The following is a 21,187-nucleotide window of genomic DNA, read 5'->3' as shown; positions in this document are numbered from 1 at the left end:
TCCAAGAAGGTATCCTGGGGCAAGCGTAGCCGAGTGGACCCATGCTGCCCCCTGCCCCCTCCCCCCCCCCCCCCCCCCCCGGCCCCGCGGCCGGCTCTCCCAGACCGGGCCTTCTGCGCCCTGTCGTGGTCTCCTCGCACCACAGGTACAGGCCGGGGACCGCTCTCCTCTCTCAGGACCCTGCTCAGAACCCTGGTCTTTACTTTCTCAGGCCCACATTCACGGGGATTTCCTTGTCCGCGTTGGGTCGGCCTGCCTCCGCTGTATTTCAGATCCACCAGGGCATGGACAGCGCCTGCCGCGTCCCCAACGCTGTGTTTGCAGTCGTGCCCGGCGATCGGTGACGTAGATGACGCAGTGGACAGCATCAAGAGCGGCTGACGGGGGGAGAGTTAGCGGGGAGCCCTCTGGAGGGGGCACCGTGGAAGGAAGGCATGCGGCTGGGGGTCAGGCCTGCTCAGGAGAGCAGCCCCGGGAGCCCGCTCCCCTGACAGCACTCGCCCCTCCAGGCCTCTTCCAGGTCGTCCCCCGGGTCCGTGCCGACCAGCCTCCCTGTCCTGACACTGCTGCCGACTCGGGTGGGCTTTTCTGGCCACCCCGAGCTCCCCCAGATGGCAAGAGGCCACCTGTGTGGGGCGGGGCGGGGCGCAGCAGCTTTCGGGGGGCTGCGGGCTTGATGGCTGTGCAGAGTGCAGAATGGGAGCCCGGACAACAGGGTGGAAGCAGGCAGAGGTGGGGCGGGTGAGGGCCTGCCACGCGAGCAGAAAGGGAGGCACTGACCTTGGGGAACACGAGAAAACCTTCCCTGGGCAGCTGTGATTTGAGAAGCTCAGTTGCTGCTGCTTTTACTGCAAGTAGGGGACAATAGGATTTGTACCTACTGCTTGGTGTCGGTGTAGATTCATCTAGAGGGTCTCCCCTGAGTTCTAGTGAGAGAACCGAAGTACTTTTGTAAAACAGGTAAAGTCTGTTTGGTTTCCTTAAGTCGCTAAATCGGTAGTTCATTCCCATAGGCCAGCACTTCTTTACCCCGTAGCCGTGCCCTGCTTGCTGCCTGAGTCCGCGGAGCCACTCTCAGCACAGGCCTGGGTGGCGGTGACAGCTGTAGGACAGAGCGCGCTGTGTTCAGACCGTTCCTCCTTCAGAACCGTTGCCAGTGAAACTTCGGCTAACGAGAGACTCATAGCCGCTTCTTGCTTCTCCCAGAACGGCCCTGCGGAAGGGCCGGATTCGTTCATGCTTGCTTCCCGGAAGTAGGCTAGGTCAGTCCATTTGCTTCTCCGAAGGCCGTTGCAGAGGCGGTGTACAAGGGCAGAGAGGCTGCCTTGTTGGGTTTGGTGGAGCTTAAATGAGCTGTGACAGGAGAGAAGAGGGGAGGTCTGCGCCTCGGTTCCCAAGAATAATTGACAAGGTAGTGTAAGTCTCGGTCTCTTCGATCCTAGTCGTGCCAGAGACACGTCTCTAAAAACACTGCACCGGGAAAATGAACAGGCAAACGCAGCCTGAGGAACGGTCTGCCAGGTTCTGATGATTACCCTTCAGAAGTGGCGAGAAGCTGTCATGGCTGGGGGACACTGAGGAGACATGAGTAAATGCAGTGTGAGGCTCAGGAACAGTAAGAGGCTGTTGGCGGGCAGCCCGGTGAGATCCAGGCAGGGTCTGAGGTTGAGAAAGTGGTGCCGGTGGGTGTCGTGTGACACGTCGACTCCGGGGGGCCGGGGGCCGTCTTTGCAGCCCTCGTGTAGATCTGAAATCCGGTAGCAGGTAGAATAGCCAAGTTCTGGTTGATTTGCATACAACCCCCAGTAGAAATCTCATTTCAGAAGGAGAAGAGCTGAGAGGCCAGTAGTTCACAGTCCTCTGAAGCAGCTGTATGCTTCCCGAGGGATAAAGAGCTTTCTGGGGTACTGTCAGCAACACGGAGCTTCATCCTTAACGAAAATGGTCCTTGCCCGCATTCCTGCGATTAGCAGGTGGCCACTGCAGGCTTAGCACCTTTGTGAATCGCGGGAATGCCCAGCTTGGCGGTCATTCAGCTGTCATTCCTGGCGCCCGCAGGCCAGAAGGGGCAGGCGCACCGGGGAGAGCAGACTGACGGACGGGCGGACGGCCAAGATGTGGCACATCACCCAGCCATAAAAAAGAAGGAAAGCTCGCCGTTCTCAACAACACGGATGGACTTCAGGGCATCATGCCACGTGAAATAAGTCAGAAAATGACAAACACTGTCTGATTTCACTTACGCGTGGAATCTAGAGGCAAACAAAACACTGAGCCCGTAGATCCAGAGGGCACATCAATGGCTGCCAGGGGAGGGGTGAAGGGGGTCAAAGACACGGCCTCCTGCTTATAAATAAGCTGTGGGGGTGTGGTGCACAGGTCACCATGGTTAACAGTACCGTAGCGCACGCGTGGAAGTTGCCAAGAGCGTGAGTCTTAAAGGTTCTCATCACAAGAGAGCAAAATTGGGAATTGTGTGAGGAGACGGGCGTTCACTAGACTTACTGAGACGATCCTCTCACGGTGTGAACAAACACCAGATCACGGTGTTGTGCACCTGAGACCAACAGGGTGTTGTATGTCAGTTATCTCTCACTTTAAAAATATGCTCTGTGCACCATGAGTACATCTGTATTTAGCACTTGGCCGGTGGATGGATGAGATTATCCCTGAGTCAGTGTATTTTCCACCTGTTATTCTTTTATCGCAAGACTTCTGTAGCATCATGTTATGACCTTTCCATCGGGGATGCCCTGCAAGTTCATTGCCGCTAGCAGCACCTGATAACTAGTAGGCTGACGGAAGTAAGATTGCTTTGGTAGTTCACAGCGGCTGAATAGCAGTGGTTTCTGACCATCCGACCTAATAATACTGCTGCATCCTGAGGAAGTATCACCTTCTGGGTACTTTTCTCTCTGGAGATGGACAGACAGACGCCTCGTTTCCTAAATCCAGGCAAACACGAGGGGCGCGGGGGTTTGGAACTCTCAGTGGGTGGATGGAACATGGTGCCCAACAGTCTTGCTTGTTCGACCGGTTCCGGAAGTGTCTTAGCATCAGGAGAGTCCGGGAAGTGAGACCTGGTGGAGCTGTTTCCTTGCTGAAAAGCGGGAAAGCAGTGGTGCTTGCTGTGAGGTCCTTCTCCTAAAAATGGATCTGGGGCTCCTCTCGGACAGCACGGTTTTCTGGCTCTTGTCCGGCACCGGACACCGTAGGTTCCGAGCAGCGCAGACTGTGGGGAAGCGTGGGCACCCCGCTCCCGGCCAGGCGTCCGCTTCCGAGTGTGAGGCCTCTGATGCGTTTCCACAGGTTCAGATGCAGGGAGGGGGAAACCTGTGACTCAGGCTGCCCTCTGCATAGTTAGAGCTCGCTGGTGTCTTCCCAGGCCCATGGCTGAGTGTTGGGGATGGAGCAGGAGCACAGGGCTGGTGGCTTCAGTCCCCTCGCAGAAGAGCACGTGCTCATCAGGACACACGTCATCCTCTGTCATCATCATTGTCATTGTCATCGGGGGTGGGGGGGGTTGCTGAGTGCAAGGTCAGAAGGCAGGGCTGTGTGCCTGATGTGGAAGGACGGAGAAGGGACAGGGCCCGGCCTCGCTTCTCCTCCTCCCTGATGCTGGCGGTCGAGGGACAAGCAGGATTGGGAGGGCTTGTGTCAGGGGATCAGTGAGACACTCAGGATCCACAGGGGCTGGGATTTGCCTGTTACATGTGGATTACTTTTTTATGACCAGCTTTGTGATGTTAAACAAACAAAAAAGGCTGCAGACCAGAGGGGTTGGGTTTGCTGGGACAGCCAGCCACACTGAGGCTCGTGAGCACCCGTGTCCTCCCCTCCCCCCAGCTTTTCAGTCTCTCTTCTGCCAAAGCTTTTGCCTGCAATTCTCAGTGCTGCATAGAAACTGAAGGATAACAGGATGGGACGGTGTCCTCATGCTTTCTTGGACCTGCCCATCCCTTTAAAACACCTGTTGGGCACCCAGCATGTGCCGCATGCCGCGTACTGACTCTTGCTTTCCCGGCAGCGTGCAGAGGCCGGGGCGGCCGCGGGTCCCACCCAGAGCCCTGTCCTCGCGCCCCCACCCCCGCTGCCCGGCCCGGACGGCCTTTGCGAGGGGCGGCGACGTCCTCAGCGGGACGCACTCGTGCCAGGCTGCCTGGGCTTCAGCCCTGGCTCTGCCGTGCAGCTCTTTGTTGCGTCTGTGCCTCCGTTTCCTCATTTGTGAGATGGGGCTGGTGAGAGAACTTCTCCCTGAGGGCACTGCAGAGACACAGGGAGGCTCGACCCCAGAGAGCAGCTGTGTCCCCCCTGAGCCTCCCTGAGTGGCCCGTGGTGACACGACCCCCGACGGCCGCCGCCCCGCGAGCTGAACCTGCTCTGCCCGCCCAGTGTGCTCTTCCCCTCGGACCCCTGGGCCGAGAGGCCTCGCAGCCTCCGTACTTGCGTGGTTCGATGATGCAGCGTCCTGGAGGCCCCAGGGTTGAAGGTGCAGCGTGAGGTGATCCAGTCCGTGTTTTCAAAAGCGCGTGGCGATGTGTGTAGGTGCCCACGGGAGGCGAGAGTGGGGCTCCTGTGCCGGAGAGGATTAGAGAACTCAATACAGTTTCCAGAAAAGCGCTGCGGGACTTGGGGGTGTAGTGGATTTGAGGGGTTAGGGAAAAGAGGTCACGGCTGCCACCTAGGGCTTTGTCTCGAAGCATCTGGGAGACCGGCCTGGGGTGCAGTAAGGTCCTGAGTTCTCTTAGTGGCCGTCAGCTTGCAGGTGTCTGGGACGTCCAGCGGGGGCCTCGGGTGGGCCGGGGGTGTGTGTGAGTCTGATGCTCAGGAGGAGACTTTGGTGGCTTGTTTTTTTCTTTTTCTTTTTCTTTTTGTTTTTCTTTTGTTTTTTTCTTAGAGTGCGTGTGTGCAAGTAGGGGAGGGTCAGAGAGGGAGAATCTTAAGCAGGCGCTCAGCACAGAGCCTGACGCAGGGCTTGATCTCACAACTCTGAGATCATGATCTGAACAGAAATTAAGGCTCAGAGGCTCAACCGAGTGAACCACCGAGGCTCCAGCATTTGCTCGCTTTAAAGAGCGACTTCTGTGTCTGCTGCTTCAGGGAGGGACACCATTTGGGTGATGCGTTTTTGAAAGCATCCCACGAATGACCAGGTGGAAACGTAGAGTGTCGTCCGTCGTTTATAAACTCGTGGTTTGTTGGGAACTGCCTACAAGGCACGGAAATGCCCTCTTTTCCGGGCCTCTTCGACGCGGTTTTAGTCACCGCACGTCATTACTTGTCTGAGTGCAAGTATTCCTCTTAGAGGCGCGAATGACTAGATCGGCTTTTTGTTAATGTTAATAAAAATGAGTTGTCCCTGCTTGTGGTCCCCATGCTCTTTGGACAGCCGTCCTTTGCAGCAGCCACCGCGTCCTAGATTGGCGTGCACTTGCGGGAAGAGTTGGGAAGCTTTCTGGGGCTTTCTGTGCACTGGTTTCCTCCTTCGACGGGCACATGGACGCACTGAAGCAGCCCGCCCTCCCCAGGCCATTGAAATCTCCCGCTTACGTGCCGGGGAGTGAAGTGTCCTCAGTTTACGAGACAGACCAGAATTGATTTCTGTCTCATCTGTGTGAGGGTTGTGATGCCAGAGTCGTGCCCTCACTCGTTCTGAGACACATAATTGGGTTTCGCTGTGGGCCGCACTCCTTCCTCCATACTCTTCGGGAATGACGAGGCCACTCGGGCCCGCTTCTCGCTCACGAAGATCTTACCCAATTGCCACGTTTGAAAGTAAATTCAGGGTGAGGTGGGACCCAGCGCACATGGTGCTGGCTCCTCCCTGCTGCCGCCTCGTGGTGTCTCCGAGGACAAGGTGCGTGAGCCCGCCTCACAGCCCCGTCCACCTCCACCGTGTCACCTGCCTGACTTCCCTCACCTCCAGAGAGTAGCTGCTTGGCAGGGACACCGGGCAGACTCGGGGTCCGTTTGCACGGCCAGGTCTGGTACCGTTTCTGTTGACCAGCACCTGACAGCCCCGTGCCCCTAGCACCCCACTCGTGCTGGCGTGGATGGAGATCAGAACGCTTTTCTTCTCCCGCTGAACGCCGAGTTTCTCGAGGGCAAGGCATCCGTGCCGACTCTTCAGTGCTTCCCAAGTGCCAAGCACAGAATAGAATTTCCTTAGCAGATTCGTTCTGGGTCCAGAGCGGAGCGGACCTCCTTGTCAGGGACTGGCTTGCTTTCAGGAAACTCGCAGGACGCTGTGTTGCTCATTTATAATGAGGAAAATGCCTTGCAAGTGGGTGCAGACAGTACCCAGGTCTCCTTGGCCAGTGTACATGCTCCTGGGGGACAGTTGGACCTAATAGGCCACGAGAACGTTTGCAAAGCCTGAGTCAGAACCACTATTAGATGCTATCTTAGCCCATGATAAGAGTGGCCTTTTCAGCCCCTTGGCCCGCGGCCGGTGCTTAGATGGGCGTTCCCAAAGACGCTCTTCCCAGACCTCTCTCGACCAAGCACCCGAGGCTAACCGGTCGGTCATTTTTTGTGTGAACACCTGATGGCCCGTTTTACTTCTCTCGAGTTTAGATTATGTGATCTGAGTTGCAGTCAGCTGTTGGCCCACCCTGGCTGCAGCCTCCACTCGGTCTGTGGGAGCCGCCCGTACGTACGTCAGCTGGAGACTCTGACCGTGCCGTCCCCAGCCCTGCCCTCTCCTGAGCGCCACATCTGTATCCAGCTGTCTGCTTGATGGTTCTGGTCCAAAGACTGAAGGATCACACACACGTCCCGAATTGGCGTGACTTTATTTTCACCACACCTGCCCCTTCTGCTTGTCCATCTGTCCCGTCCACGAACCTCGTCGTGCTCGATTGCCTGTTTCCCTCCCGGCCCACCCGCGGTCGTCCGAGCGTCCCAAAGGTGCCCCGCCCTCTCCTTTAGCACCACCCCAGGGTCTGTGTCACTGGTGTTTCTGGGGTGGCCTGTTCCGGGAACCTGGCTGGTCTTTCTGCTTCTCACAGCCTCCCCCAAGCCCCCTGTGCCAGAGCTGAGCGAGCCTTTACGATGAAGGCCATGTGCCATAGGTCACCGTCCAGCACCCGCTCCTCTGGTTCTCGGCGCCTGTCCTCCGCCTGCCTGGGTCTCCCACGCTGCTGCCTTCGCCCCGTAACCTCAGCCGCCGTGACTGTGTCTTACTCCTTGACCGCAGCTGTCGCTGTCCCCTCGCTCTCTGCAGGTGCAGTGACCCTTTGAGCACACGGGGACCTTCGAGCCGCTGCAGGCAGGCTGTCCCCTGTGTGTGTCACTCCCTGGCGGTCCGCCTCCTAGCGGCCCCCGACGCGCCGAGGGGGGGACACGCTGGAGTCTGCGGCCCTTCACTCCCCTCCGCCCCCGCCCCGGCCTTCTCCGCCTGCTGGCTCTGCTTCCTGTCCGAGTGCCTCTCACGCGGCTTTCAGCTGGGCTCCTGCTCCCCTCCCAGACCCCCACCTGCCAGCCTGCTTCTCCCACGGGCTCGCCGTCTCAGTTCGTGGGAACCCTTGTCTCTTAGTGCACCTTGTTGGTTCCGATTCTCGGGGCAAATCTACTTCGCCCCTTCCTGCCGCTGCCCTTGTGTCCACTCTGCTGGCCCCTTGCCTAGATGGCTTGGAGCATCCTGCCTCGTCTCTCCTGCTTCTTCCTCCGTGCTGTTCACAGCACAGCAGCACCTGCGTCAGATCGCATCGGTCTGCTCGGCGCGTCCAAGGACCCCGTCCGTCCCCACGGTGAAAGCCGAGCACTCGCCGTGGCTGTCTTCTCCCAGCCGTCGTCCTCAGACCTTACCGTGCATCCTTTGCCCACTGGCCTCCCCGGGCTTCCTCCGACACCACGGATGGTGGGCTTGCTGCCCGGAGGGCCCTTCTTGCCACTGTCCAGCTGCTCATGGTGCATAAGTAGAAGAGTGAGATGTGCGAAGTCTGAAGGGTCAGCTGCGGTCCCGCCACACAGAGAAGGGCGTACGTGGTCTGTCTTCTCTGTGCTGGTACGTGTGCACCTGCGCTCACACACGACTGCGTCCCATCCCCGATGCTCCCCTTGAAAAGGCCTCCGTCCCTGACATACAGATCATTTTGCCATATTATCTCGTGTAACACCGTGATACGGATTTTAACATCAGTAAATTGGTTCTGCACAATAGTCTTTTTTTTTTTTTTTTTAATGTTTGTTTTTGAGAGAAGAGAGACAGAGCATGAGCAGGAGAGGGACAGAGAGAGAATTCGAAGCAGGCTCCAGGCTCTGAGCCGTCAGCACAGAACTCGACAGGGGGCTTAAACTTGCTGACCACGAGATCTTGACCTGAGGTGAAGTTGGACACTTAACCAGCTGAGCCACCCAGGCGCCCCTGCACAACAGCCCTCAGGGGCTGCATACAGTGTGGGCAGACACGTGCAGACGCGTGTAACCCACCTGTCACTAGGCACACTTGCGCACCGAGCCTCCTTGTTGCTGAATCTTTGTGTAGTTCTTGAATCGTTTCTTAAGAGCCGTGCCTTGGAATTTTAATTTCTGGATCCGGAGTTGGGTGTCTTTTTTTAAGGTATTTGTGCTGCGAAATTGCCCTTCACCAGCCTTGTATCGACATACCCTCCTAACAGTGGGGCGTGTGAGTCCTTCATACCTAATCCTTGGCCAGCTTCCTTCCCTTCATGTACGTAGATAGTATGCACCTATCCCGCCTAACTTTTTACCACATGTTCTAGTAAGCAAATTATCGCTTTATAGATTTCTGTTGAAGAAATAAGACTTGGAACCCCTGAACCGTGTGCTTAAAAAGGGTTAGGATGCTATATCCTACACGACCTGTGCTTTATTGCAGCTAGTTAAAAAAGAATGAAGCTTTGACAGGTGATGATGTCTCCTAGTAATGCGAACACAGGTGGTCGTGGGTGGTGGGAGGAAAGATCTGTGCTGTTAGTTCTTACTGCTCTAAGATGATTCTTGTAATTGTATCATACAGGCCAAAACACTAAGAAAACTGATCCAGCAGACATTTAGACAGTTCGCCAACCTGAACAGAGAAGAGAGCATTCTGAAATTCTTTGAGATCCTCTCCCCAGTGTACCGATTTGATAAAGAGTGCTTCAAGTGTGCCCTCGGTGTGAGTATGGGGACGTGGGGGGTGTGAGTGCGGGGCAGAGGATAGCGGACGAGGTGTGGGTTCTCCTGATGTTTCTTATCCACGGGCATCTAAATTTCTGATTGAAATCTGAAATGTCACATTTTTTACACCACGAGAATATTTGTCATTTTCCGTGAGAAAAATGCAAAAAGAAAATATATCAATGTAAAAATGAAATCCTCTTTTTAAAACGCGTGCCTGTGTTGATAATTAGAATTTTTGATTCCAGCCCAGGGATTGGTTAACTGTTGTCTAGAGGCGAGTTTACTATTCAAATAATCTTTCCAGAGAAACCAGTAGCTTCCCCCCCATCTGACGCTGGCTTGGGGAAGTTACAGACGTTTTGTACTGCCTGGTTGGACAGACGAATCACAAGCTGAGGTGCTCCCCACAGCCCCCGCTTTGGTCCTTTTAATGTGTCCACAGCCTTTCATCTGAAATCTCTCTTTTCTCTTCTGGTACCTGTGTCACCACCGGTTTCGCCTCCAAAAGTCAAGCTGGATTATCTCAGTGGAACTGGCGATCGGCCCAGAAGAAGGAATCAGTTACCTCACGGACAAGGGCTGCAGCGTAAGTCTGGGCTGGCGCGTCCTGGCGTGCCCTGTGCACGCACGCACTGCTCTCGTGGGACCTCACTGAGCTCTCTGCTCCCACACCCCCAGAGGGGCCTCTGTCCTGCGTTCTGCCTCAGTGGTTAAGTATTCAGTAAGTGCTGCTGGGTCAGCCAGATACTCACAGAGAAAAAGCAGTGAACTCTGACCCCTGTCGGCACACCATAGCAAAACCCATTCCGGATGGAGTATGGATCTACACGTGAAAGAGAAATGATAAAAATATTAGAAGAAAACGTTGGGAATCTCTGTAAGCCTGGGGTAGGCAGAGTTCCTTAAACAGGACTTAAAAAGTGCTAACTCTAAAAGACAATTTTCATAAAATAGACATTGAAATCAAGAACTTCTTTTCATCAAAAGATAGTAGAAAGGCAGGCCAAACATTAGCGTTAATACATTTGGCCACGGACCCTTAAATCCAAGGGAATGGTTGACAGTAAATCATTAAGTAAAGGGCAGATGACCCAAGAGGACACCCCCCGTGGTCAGGGGATTAAATGGAAAGGTGTTGAGCCTTCTGGTCATCACGTCCATGCATGTGGGACCACACGTCTCTTCTAGGGTGGCTCACATGACGAAGAGCCATAATCACAAGTGTTGACAAAGTGTGGGCCACTGGAGCTTTCCCACGCTGATAGCAAATGACGGATGGCAGGAGCACATTGGTGTGGCCCCTTCAGGATGGTCTGTGGCATTATCCGTTGGGGGTTTTTTAATTAAAAACATTTTTTTTTAATGTTTATTTATTTTTGAGAGAGACAGAGACAGAATGAGAGTGGGTTGGGGCAGAGTGAGAGGGAGACACAGAATCCGAAGCAGGCTCCAGACTCCGAGCTGTCAGCACAGAGCCCGATGCGGGGCTCGAACCCACAGACCGCGAGATCGTGACCTGAGCCGAAGTCGGCCGCTTAACTGAGCCATACAGGTGCCCCAGCATTATCTCTTTTTATTACTCACGGATTGTTTTAGTTGTAGCCTTTAGATTTGACTGGTGGTCTCCTGTGTTTTCTTGACTATTTTCTTTGTCCTTTTTACATGTAAGTCTTCCTGTGGAATCCACGGGCGAGGTCACAGGTGGGGCCCCTAGTGTGGTCAAGGGGGCAGGCTGTGGAGGACATGGCCACGGTCCCCACGTTGACTCGCTCTCACGCCAGCCTCGTGGCTTTGGGGTCCTTCGCCATCGACTTGTGTCTCCTTGGTAGTAAAATGGCCATAATCCTTTCAACCGCATAATAGGGTCAGCAAGAGAATTAAATACTTCCATGGATTTGGAGTGTTTAGGTCATGGCCTCGCACCGCGAAATCCCTTAGAAATTTGGGTGTCGTCACTGGTAGGTGGCTGGTTATTGCTGGCCCAGGTGCAGGCCGCAGCTGGCAGTGTCCTTGCGCTTTATCGGGTCGTGTCATCTGGTACCTCTTGCAGTGCCCGCCAGGCACCTCCGTCCCGCACCACTGGTCAGTCGTCTCCTTCTGGGTTGACTCCACACGGTTCCAGGTGCCCCGGCCCAGGGTTTCCTTTTTCCCCCACATCTTCTCTGTGTGTCACTCCTCGTTTGTACATTTGTCTGGCTCTTCCTGGTTACTTAGTCTTTCAAAACCAAATCTACAAAACTCACAGAAAGTGCTGTTGGGATTCCAGCTTGTATGTTAATTTTGTGAAATTTTGTGAAAGTAGATATTTTTTGGTACGAATTTTCTGTCCAAGAATATGGCACGTCTTTGTATCTGTTCAGGATTGCTTTATATCCTTCAGGAAGATTTTGTAGTCTTTTTCACATGCGTCTTTCCTGCTAAACCAGTTCATGAGTATTTTACTGGTTTTGGCCTATTTTTGAATGGGTTTTTATGGACTATTTCTAATTCAAAATGCATACTGCAAGCATAGCCGAATATGCTCGATTGTTGTTTATGATGATGCTGTATTCAACAAGCTTATCATTCATTTACTGAGTCATTTTTCATTAGAATCTTACCCTTTGTAGGTATATAATCATCTAATTGGCAAAACAAGAATTTTTCTCCCTTCTTCCCTAGTCTGTACAGTTTTTTCCTTTCCTTGTATTCCAAGGCTCCTTCAAGGTCATGTTTAATGATGGGTGGCAGAAGAGATCCCCGGGTCATTCTGGATGGTATCAATTGAAAGTGTGTCTTTATTTGGGGTAATGCTTGTTGTTAGGTTTCAGTAATGCGTGTCTTTGGTGTTCTTGTTTATTTGTGTATTTAAATTATGCCCTTCTGTGCTTAGAATTTTTATCAGGAGGGCTCCTATATGTAATTAAGGGTCTTTTCAGCCTTTACTGATATGATCTTGGTTTTTCTCCCTTAATTTATTGTTTTATATTGTATTGATGGTGTGTGGGTATTGAGCTGTTAAGTGACTCCTACTTGGTTGTGCTGTATTGTTATTTTGAAATCTTGATTTGTTGTATTTGCTGATATGTGGAATTTTTGCAACTATTCATAAGTGAGATTAATTAATATTTTCCTTGTTTTGAATGTTTATTTTTGAGAGAGAAAGAGAGAGAGAGAGCGAGCGAGCGAGCATGAGTAGAGGTGGGGCAGAGAGTGAGGGGGACACAGCGTCTGAAGCAGACTCCAGGCTCTGAGCCATCAGCACAGAGCCTGACACAGGGCTCGAGCTCAGGAACTAGGAACAGTGAGATCGTGACCTGAGCTGAAGTTGGATGCTTAAATGACTGAGCCACCCAGGCACCCCCATTCTAATCTTTTTTATATTAGCTTTATAAGGGCATGATATTAAAAATTACACTAAGTTCATCAGGTAAATTGGGGTCTTTCTATGATTTTATGGCCTGAAGTATTTTAAGCCAGAATTGGAATTGCGATTTTGTACAGGTGAGGTAGGTTTGGTCTGTGTGACCCCTGCCATCCTCCCGGGGACAGGTGTGTGAGTGCCTCTCTGGCTCCTTCTACACCAGCACAGCTGCTCAGGTTGTGCACTTCTGGCGTTGGCTTTGGTAACTTACATTTTGTTAGTATGTGCTCTGCTTTGCCACAGGTTCAGGCAGTTGCCATGGAGCTGTGCCTCGTGACTTCCGGTAACTTCAGGCCTGTGTCTGGTCTCACGCCCAAGCTGTCTGCGGAGGCTGGCCCTTGGGGCGTGTGGAGGGCTCGTCTGTTGCAGGTGTCTTTCCAGGACAGGCTCAGAGATCAGGGTCGCAGCATTTCCATTCATTTTCAGTAATGGCAGCGTTTACCTTTAGGCAGATCCCCTTTCCTGGTCTTGTTTGATTGTTTTTATCCTTGTTTTTTTCCTGCTGTTCCCTTTGGATATTTCTCTACAACTTATTCTCACTTCCTTTTTCCGATACCGCTTTTACTGTCTGACCAGGTTTGGTGTGTGATCGTCTTCCTTTGCAGTTTGAACTTTCAGTTTTGTTTCTCTTATTGTAGCACTATTTAAGGGGATGGTAGTTTTCAGGTAGCTCAGGGGGTTTGGGTCTCACCTTTATTATTTCTTTTTTTTTTTTAAATTTTTTTTTTTTTCAACGTTTTTTATTTATTTTTGGGACAGAGAGAGACAGAGCATGAACGGGGGAGGGGCAGAGAGAGAGGGAGACACAGAATCGGAAACAGGCTCCAGGCTCCGAGCCATCAGCCCAGAGCCCGACGCGGGGCTCGAACTCACGGACTGCGAGATCGTGACCTGGCTGAAGTCGGACGCTTAACCGACTGCGCCACCCAGGCGCCCCACACCTTTATTATTTCTAATGCTCCTGGCTGACGAGCAGAGCACATGTTGTTTACGTGCTAGTTATTTTGAATGTGTTCCAGTCTTCACTATAGCCAGGCACGTGGTTGATTTTTATAAATGTTCTACGGAGGAAACATACATTTTCTCTTTGGTGCTACAAGGATCAGTGTGCTCGGAAGTGTGAGTGACTGGTTACATAAAGAAGGAGGAGTGGGCCGGGGCAGTCAGGATAGAGCCCCGCGAGTTCCTGTGGAAGCTGCCGTGCTGCGTTTCCACCTGCCACACTGCCCTCCCCCGTCCCGTGCCTTCCACGGTGAGCCCCACGCTTCTGGAAGGCCGCCTCTGGCCGTGTAACGGCCCCTCTGTCTCCTCTGCTCTCGCTCCTGCACCAGTAAATGCCTCCGGTGTCTGGGCCATTCTTGTTAGCGTAGAAAATGTGTAGTTTCTCTCTTCCTGAAACCCAGATCCCTTGCCCTCTCCCTCCCAGGCACCTCACGTGTTTCCTCTTTCCTTTATTGCAAAAGTTCTTGGCGCGTGTGGCCGTCGAGAGCCTGGCGATGCGTGGCTGCCCCGGGCCGGGCTGGCCTGAGCACGTCGCCTGTCTTGGGCCCGCTGCACTCGGGCTGCCCTGCCTCCCCTGCCGCCCCAGCACCCGCCCAGCCGCCTCAGCCGGGGGCGCCAGTGACCTTCGTGCAGCTAAGCCCCCTCCGTCCTTCTGAGTCCTCATCTACTTCACTGGACTTCTGGGTCACCGCCTTCTCCGGCACCATTCGATACAAGTATGATACCAGCAGCAGATAGAATTTTAAGTGTTGTAGTAACCACATCTTAAAAGGTAAAAAGCAATCGTGTCTTACCCCAGAATATCCAAGACACCATCATTTCAAGGGATCACCCGTATAAAAGTTCTGGAGATGTCTTCTCGGCTTTTTATCATGCTGAGTCTTTGAAGTCGGCACGCTTCTCGCGCTCCCGTCGCGCCTCTGTTTGGACGAGCCGCACACTGCCAGGTGCTCGCCCGCCGCGTGTGGCTTCCCGCTACCGTACGGGACGGGGCGGCTCCTGGTCTCCTCTGCACCCCCTTTCCCTCCCTTTGGGCTGCCGGTGACTCCTGCTGGGCCTCGTCTGAATGGCGGATTGGCCGGCTTGCACGTGTGTCTGTGTGGCCGCTCGGAGCCGGCGCCCAGCGCAGTGAGGTCCGCACGGTCCCGCCTTCACGGAGCCCAAGTGCCATTCTCGTTCCCAGCGAGACTCGTTCCGAGACCCTCACCTTTCCCCCTGCCCCTCGCCCCCAGACAGACGCGGTAGTTTTGTGCGGTGCCCTCGGTTGCTTTGTTGTGGTCCTTCTCACAGTTGTGACCAGATGCTGACTCGGGCGATGGGTTATGCCCGAGTCACGTCAGCCTTGTTCGCTGCTGTACTCCTGGTGCCTGGAACGGAGCCCCGCACCCCGTAAGTCTTCCGAGTCCGTTCCTTCACCCCCTCACACACCAAGCGCGGCCCTCCTTCCCTGCGGTGCAGCGGCGGGCGGGACGGGCCTCCGCCACTCTGTCACCCTCACGGGCCGTTCAGTCCGGCTGTGGGATCGGATAGGAGAAAGAAGACCAGCAACGAAAAAACAAACATAATCCGATTGTGAAAGAGGTGGCGTGAGCGTGTGTGTGTCCGGTTGAGAGAGGGCGGTCAGCGTCGGCCCCTCCCCGCCCTGCCTCCTTGACAACAGATCTTGCTTAGGAGCCTCTTCTAACCTGAAGTAAACCGCGGAGCGTGCTGCACACATGTAACCTCAACCACTCTCCTTCAGTGTGTCGGCGCACAGCCAAACGATTGGCAGACATAACAGGATATTCCGATACTTAGTAATGAACGTTTTCATCTGAGGGAGGGTGACCAGAAGCCCTCCCTTACAAGTAGTACAGGAGAGCGATAAGGGAGTTATGTGGCCGACCCTGGGGGATAATGTCAGAATGAGGGAGGAAAACAGTAGGTTAACAAGAAAAGGAATCTAATTTTCATGACTTAAATTTCTCGTGCTTTAGAGAAAACTTTTTCATTATGAGTATTTTTATGTAATCACTTAGTGAAACTAGTTGAGATGTCCCTCGTTTCATGTGTCAGCACCAGCTTAATGACGCTGGATTCCTGCTGTGTTGGAAGGAGCCTCATCTCCTCCTTTACGGATGTGTGTGTGTGCGGGGCCAGCAGGTCAGATACCAAACAAAATTTCTCCCCATAATGTCATTTTCCCAAATGGTGAGCACTCATAATACAGTTCCAAAGATAGCAAAGTACACTATTTTCTAAATTACACATAAATTGTATTCCTAGAAAATTCACTGTGGAGCATACTTTGTGTTTTAAAATAGACTTGGGTTCAGGGTGCCTGGGTGGCTCAGTCGATGAAGCAGCCGACTGTTGATTTCAGCTCAGGTTGTGATCTCACGGTCCGTGAGATCAAGCCTCACGTCGGGCTCTGTGCTGACGGTGCAGAGCCTGCTTGGGATTCTCCGCCTGCCTCTCTGTCTCTCTCTCTCAAAATAAATAAACATTAAACAATTTTTTTTTAATAGACTTGGGTTCTAGAATCCGATTTTTCACCAACATGAACATGCCACCAGGACACTTGAAAGCCATTAAGGACACAGGACAGTCTTCATCGTGAGGGAATTTCCTATGCATTGTGTGACGTCCCACAGCCCCAGTCCCCATTTGTAGCCCGCATTCTTAGCCAACCAAAACCAACTCTCTGGGACACGGTTCTGCCCAAGTAAGACTAGAGTGCATCCAGTGACGATGAGCTCATGATGAGAAATTAGGTCCAAGAGGCAGACGGAGGGCAGACCGGGTGGGCGTCCGCTTCCTTTTGCTGGCGTTGTACCTGTTTGAGCAGGGGACTGTCAGGCCTGACTTACACTTCGAAGTACCTCCCTGGCTTCCGGGTGGGGTGGTCCGTGAGGAGACAGGCACAGACCAGGGGAACAGCCGTGGGGCTGATGCTCTAAGCACGATACCGAACGGTGACTGCGCTAGAGTGGCAGCCGAGAGGGTGGAAGGAAAACGCGGGGGCTCCAGGCGTGGAGCTCGGCTGGGTGTGGGTGAGGGAAGGAGGAGCCAGTGAGGAGCGGCAGGAGGAGCCTGCTTGTTGGCTCTGGAGCAGGGTTGAGCGGTGATGCTTGTTGCCATGCTGGGGAGGACTGGAGGAGAAGCAGGTGTTGAGCACGGATCCCGTGGCCGTGCTGTTCACAGTCGGTCCCCTGCATCCGTGTGGGGGTGTGAGACGGCCGGACACGCGTCCCGGTTCGGAGCTGGAGGTGGTACTCGCACCACGGGGCTGGCTGGGGCTGCTGGGGCGCCACAGCTCCGGGGCCCTTGATGGTTTACAGAAGGAGCAGAGGAGAAGCGGGAGGACCTGGGGAAGGCCGAGGAGGGAGGCGGGGTCCCCCGAGGGCAGGCGGCAGGAGGCTGGGAGAGGAGAGCGGCCCCGCTGCCCTGCGCGGAGGCCTGGAATGGGAGACCAGGAGGGCCGCCCCGGCCCGGTCCGTCGGGAGGCCTCACGGAGCACACCCCGGCCTTCACAGCAATGCTGTGAAGATGTTCTGCTGTGAAGGGAGCTCGCTCCAAGTCACTGCTGGGCCATAATCCCAGCTCAGTCCCAGGGGCAGAATTTGGGCCAAGGGGGGCGCTTGGTGGCAGGGGCCAATCCCCACGCACTCCAAGAGAAGGAGGCTGGAATCAGGCTAGTTGCTGTAAATGAATGTGCAGGGATCGTCACGGCAACGTGGGCATTGTCAAGAAATGCTAGAAGCGGCAGACAGGCATTTGTTTTGTCTTAAGAAGAAAAGGGTTTGTTCTGTTTGGAAAAATGAAGTCTCTTTGGGCTCGTCTTCCTGGGAAGGGTCTTTGGACCCCTGCCATGTGTCTAGCACCATTACAGTCAGAGACTTGTAGCTGAGGGTGCGCTCGGGGCGGGGGGGGGGGGGGGGGCGGGGGAGGTGCACAGGCCCCTCCCTCTCTGGGAAGGGGAGTTTCACACACGGTTCCCCCACCCTACCCCTGGGCCGGCGAGTGAGTCAAGTCAGGGACTTTCTCCTTCCTTCTCTGGTAGCTGTGATTCAGTCTCCCAGCTCTGGGAGAGGGAGCCCTCCTGGTCGGCATTCGGGAGCACGGGGCACAGGCACATCCCTCACCTTGAGGTGCAAAGACGGTTCCCAGAGGTTCTAGGACTGCTCCTCGGGAGGAGAAAACCCCACTGGGGGCTGCATGCACGAGCGGCCTCTCCCCAGACGCAGTCTTCGGGAGGAGGTCCTGGGGAGAGTGGGATGGGGTGGGGACCGTGACAGTGTCACAGAACACCTGCCAGCAGTCCTTACCTGGGGTCCAAAGTGTTTGCCTTTTCTCCCAAGCCCACACATCTGGCCGACTTCAATCAAGTGCAGACCATTCAGTATTCCAACAGTGAAGACAAGGACAGGAAAGGAACGCTGCAGCTGAAAATCGCGGGCGCCCCCGAGGTAAGGGCAGAGTTCTTGCGGACCGCCAGACTCCCAGCTTTCTCCTGTGTGGGGGGTGTTCCTTCCCAAGTAGTGACGAGGACGGCAGGTGACAGCTGGCAGAGTCAGGAGCAGCGTTGTCGAGATGGCTGAAGGTTACCGTGAACTACCAAGGAAATCGGCTTTTTAGGATTACATGCAAATACAAATACCTTCGTCAAGCGGCGTCATTTCCCAGACCGCTGTATGTGACGCTCTCTGCCGGGGTCACCAAGACCGCGCAGCAGCCGCTCTCCTGCCGGGGGCGGGGGTTGGGGGGGACCCCACTGCCCTGACGCTTAGCCCAGAAGCCAGGAGCGACCCGGGTCGTTCTCAGACCTTAGCGAGAGAAGCGGTTTGGGATACTTTGTCCCCGTTTCCACGGCTGAGGAAGCCGAGCACGGGCGGCGGAGCTGGGGTTCGTCCCGGAGCCCCTGGTCTTAGCCCGCGTGCCGCGTGGCGCAGTGGAGACGGGTGTCGTTCGGCAAACGCGGCATCAGGTGGCCCCCGGACGAGCGAGAACGCTCGCGTATGAAGGAGTCTGGGCGACCGTTGGCACAGGCAGCTGTGCTTGTGCACACAGCCCGGCCTGGACCTGTGTCGTCTGCTCCGTGCGGCGCCCGGGCCCCTTGGGCGGCGGCAGCCTTTTCTCACACGGGTTTCTTGGCCACGCTCCTCCCTTGTGCTTCCTGCCTGGGATCGGTGGCATTTCTGGGGCTCTAGGAAATGCCTTTATTCTCAGACATAAACCGATGAGACCCTAAGATCTCGAGGCTTTGTTACAGATTGAAGTTTCCTGACGGTAGCTCGGTAGTGTCATTTGTCAGCACTGTTTTCAGACCTCCCCCCACCCCCACCCACCCCATGACATTCAGCTGAGCGTAGGGAAGGTCTGCGGCCCCCGGAGCAGCTGGTGACAAATGCCCGGGTCAGGGCATCCTCCGAGCTCTGACCGTCTCCTGGACGATCTTTAATGGCAGGTCTTCAGGAGGTTTGGCAAAATTGCAGGTTTGATACTGAAAAGAGTGATTTCTGACCTCAGGCAGAAGAATGTGCTGTGCGTGCTAGAAATAGTGACATTTTTCTAGTTTTCATAAGTATTAGAAAAATTATGATGGGTAATTGATAACAATCGACTCCACGTTAGTTTACTTCCTAAAATAAGCCATGCTTGAAATACGCTGATTCTCTAAATCCTTCCCTTAGTTACACTGCGCCAGAGGGGCCAGACATTCTGAGGGAAATTTTTTTTTTTTTTTTTTTTTTTTTTTTTTTTTTTTTTTTTTTTTTTTTTTTTGCCTCCTTTAGTTCTAGAAAGTGAATCTCAGTTTAAGTGATTTTTCTCTTTTTGTCTGGGTGGCCTTCTGTCACATATTCCAGGAATAACGTCCCTAAATATCAAACTTCCTTTTTCACGCCAACCTTACGACAAATCTGTGTTGCTGTCACTCTTCTCTGTTTCCAAGTGCATCTAGGGGTGTGATGTCATAGCACAGCTGCCCCTTTGGTTACTGGGAAGAACAATAACCCCTCTTTCCTGGTCTTTTCCCCTTTGAGCCTCTGACAGTGACAGCACCGTCCCTGACCATCGCCGAGAATATGGCTGACCTGATAGATGGGTACTGCCGGCTGGTGAACGGAGCCACGCAGTCCTTTATCATCAGGCCCCAGAAAGGTGAGGTCCCGCTTCCGCTTGAGCGTCCCCTGAGCTGCTGGCAGGCTCACCCCAGCAGCCTCTGCTCCTTCTCGTGGATCAGCCTGTGCGTGTGAAGAGAACACAGGGACTCAGCCCAGCAAATCTGTATGCCGCTTTTTCTGGGGAAGGAGGGCAACGCACAGCCTGGGTTTGAACGGAGCTCCGGGGAGACAGCGTTGGTGTTCAGGCTGTTGGGTTCGAGCAACACACTGGAGCACTTTCTAGGCCACTGTCAGTGTAAAGACACTTGTAGGATCATGTTCCGGGTCTGTTTGCCTTCAGGGATCCTTTGTAACGCGTGTTAAATAAAGCATCTTTCCTGTTTTTTCTCATAGAGCTCAAAAGCTTAGAGAAAAGAACAAAATTCATTCTCAGTCATGATGTATAAAGTCGATGATTGGAATGAATAACTGGCCTGGAAACAAGGCTCTCTCACCTCAAAAGCGATGTGGGGTTTTTACAAGGCAGTGATAATGGCTGTTTGAGGAGATTTGGATTTCTGAAATAATCAACCGAAATGTTCCCAGCAGGATAATAGCATAGTGGTAGCAAGACAAATTTGGGCTGTAGAATTCTATCAACTTGTGGGTTCGCATCACGAGTCCTCTGTGCTGCCGTCTGTAAATTGCTTAACCTCTCTGTGCCTCAGTGCTCTTGCTGTAAAATACAAGACACAGAGTGGCACCTGTCTTTTATGGTTTAGGGAGGATTAATGACCTCATAAAAGGCTGGGAGCCGTGTCCACCACATACTGTGGCACGTAAGTCTTAGGATTGTTCCCATCACACTGCTAGCTGCAGTGGGACCCTGACACACTGTGGGAACCTTGACTTTGACCGTCCTCACGGCGTGGTAGGTGGGTCCACAGTGGTGCCCACAGAGCAGCCAGCACTGTGGCAGGTGGCACGGGGCCCTTGCAGCTCTCACCTCCCTGACCAGGATGGTCACAGAGAAGGAGTCCCGCAGGGCTGCGTGCCCTGTACGGGGGGAGACAGGAAAGCACCAGGAGGGCAGATGGGGAAGGTCCGAACTCCCGTCGAGCCGCAGCAGAAAGCCCAGCCCGCCCGGCAGCCGAGTACCCCGTGTTGACAGCAGTTAGAGGGAGCGGTGGGGGCATGTGAGGCAGGGGAATCATTGGAACCTTTGTGTAAAAGTTAGTGTCCTCATGTGCTCTGGAAACAATAGCGAAAGCCACAGCCAGGAAGCCACAGCCAGGAAGCCACAGCCAGAAAGCCACAGCCAGAAAGCCGGTAAGGACACAGCTAATCAGCAAAAATGTTTGTGACACCATGATCAGACCAAGAAAACCTAGTCATTGTTCTTTTTTCTGAAATATAGTATATGTTCATAGTAGCTTTCTTTGTATGAAACACGGTTGCTTTTAGGAATGTCTAAAGGCCACTGTTTGTCAGAACTCGTGCAGACACAGACTCTTGGCTTTACATTTCGTGCTTTATTTAAGCAGGGACATGTACCTTGCTAATATGATTT

The 21,187-nt window shown here is 53.8% G+C and overlaps 1 protein-coding gene across 21 annotated transcripts in view; it reads left to right on the top strand.

The window, feature by feature from the left end:
* Positions 1-21,187, top strand: part of PTK2 (protein tyrosine kinase 2) — a 259,431-nt gene that overhangs the window by 143,383 nt on the left and 94,861 nt on the right. For all 21 annotated transcript variants that reach the window (XM_058699208.1, XM_058699197.1, XM_058699198.1 and 18 more), the window contains 4 exons: positions 8,984-9,124; positions 9,638-9,715; positions 17,875-17,982; positions 19,558-19,675. In XM_058699208.1, coding sequence (XP_058555191.1) covers positions 8,984-9,124; positions 9,638-9,715; positions 17,875-17,982; positions 19,558-19,675 — 445 coding nt within the window. The remainder of the gene's footprint in view (positions 1-8,983; positions 9,125-9,637; positions 9,716-17,874; positions 17,983-19,557; positions 19,676-21,187) is intronic.

The sequence above is a fragment of the Neofelis nebulosa genome, chromosome 14 (assembly GCF_028018385.1).
Source record: "Neofelis nebulosa isolate mNeoNeb1 chromosome 14, mNeoNeb1.pri, whole genome shotgun sequence".
Classification (NCBI taxonomy): Eukaryota; Metazoa; Chordata; class Mammalia; order Carnivora; family Felidae; genus Neofelis; species Neofelis nebulosa.
This window is presented reverse-complemented; position numbering and strand designations above follow the sequence as displayed.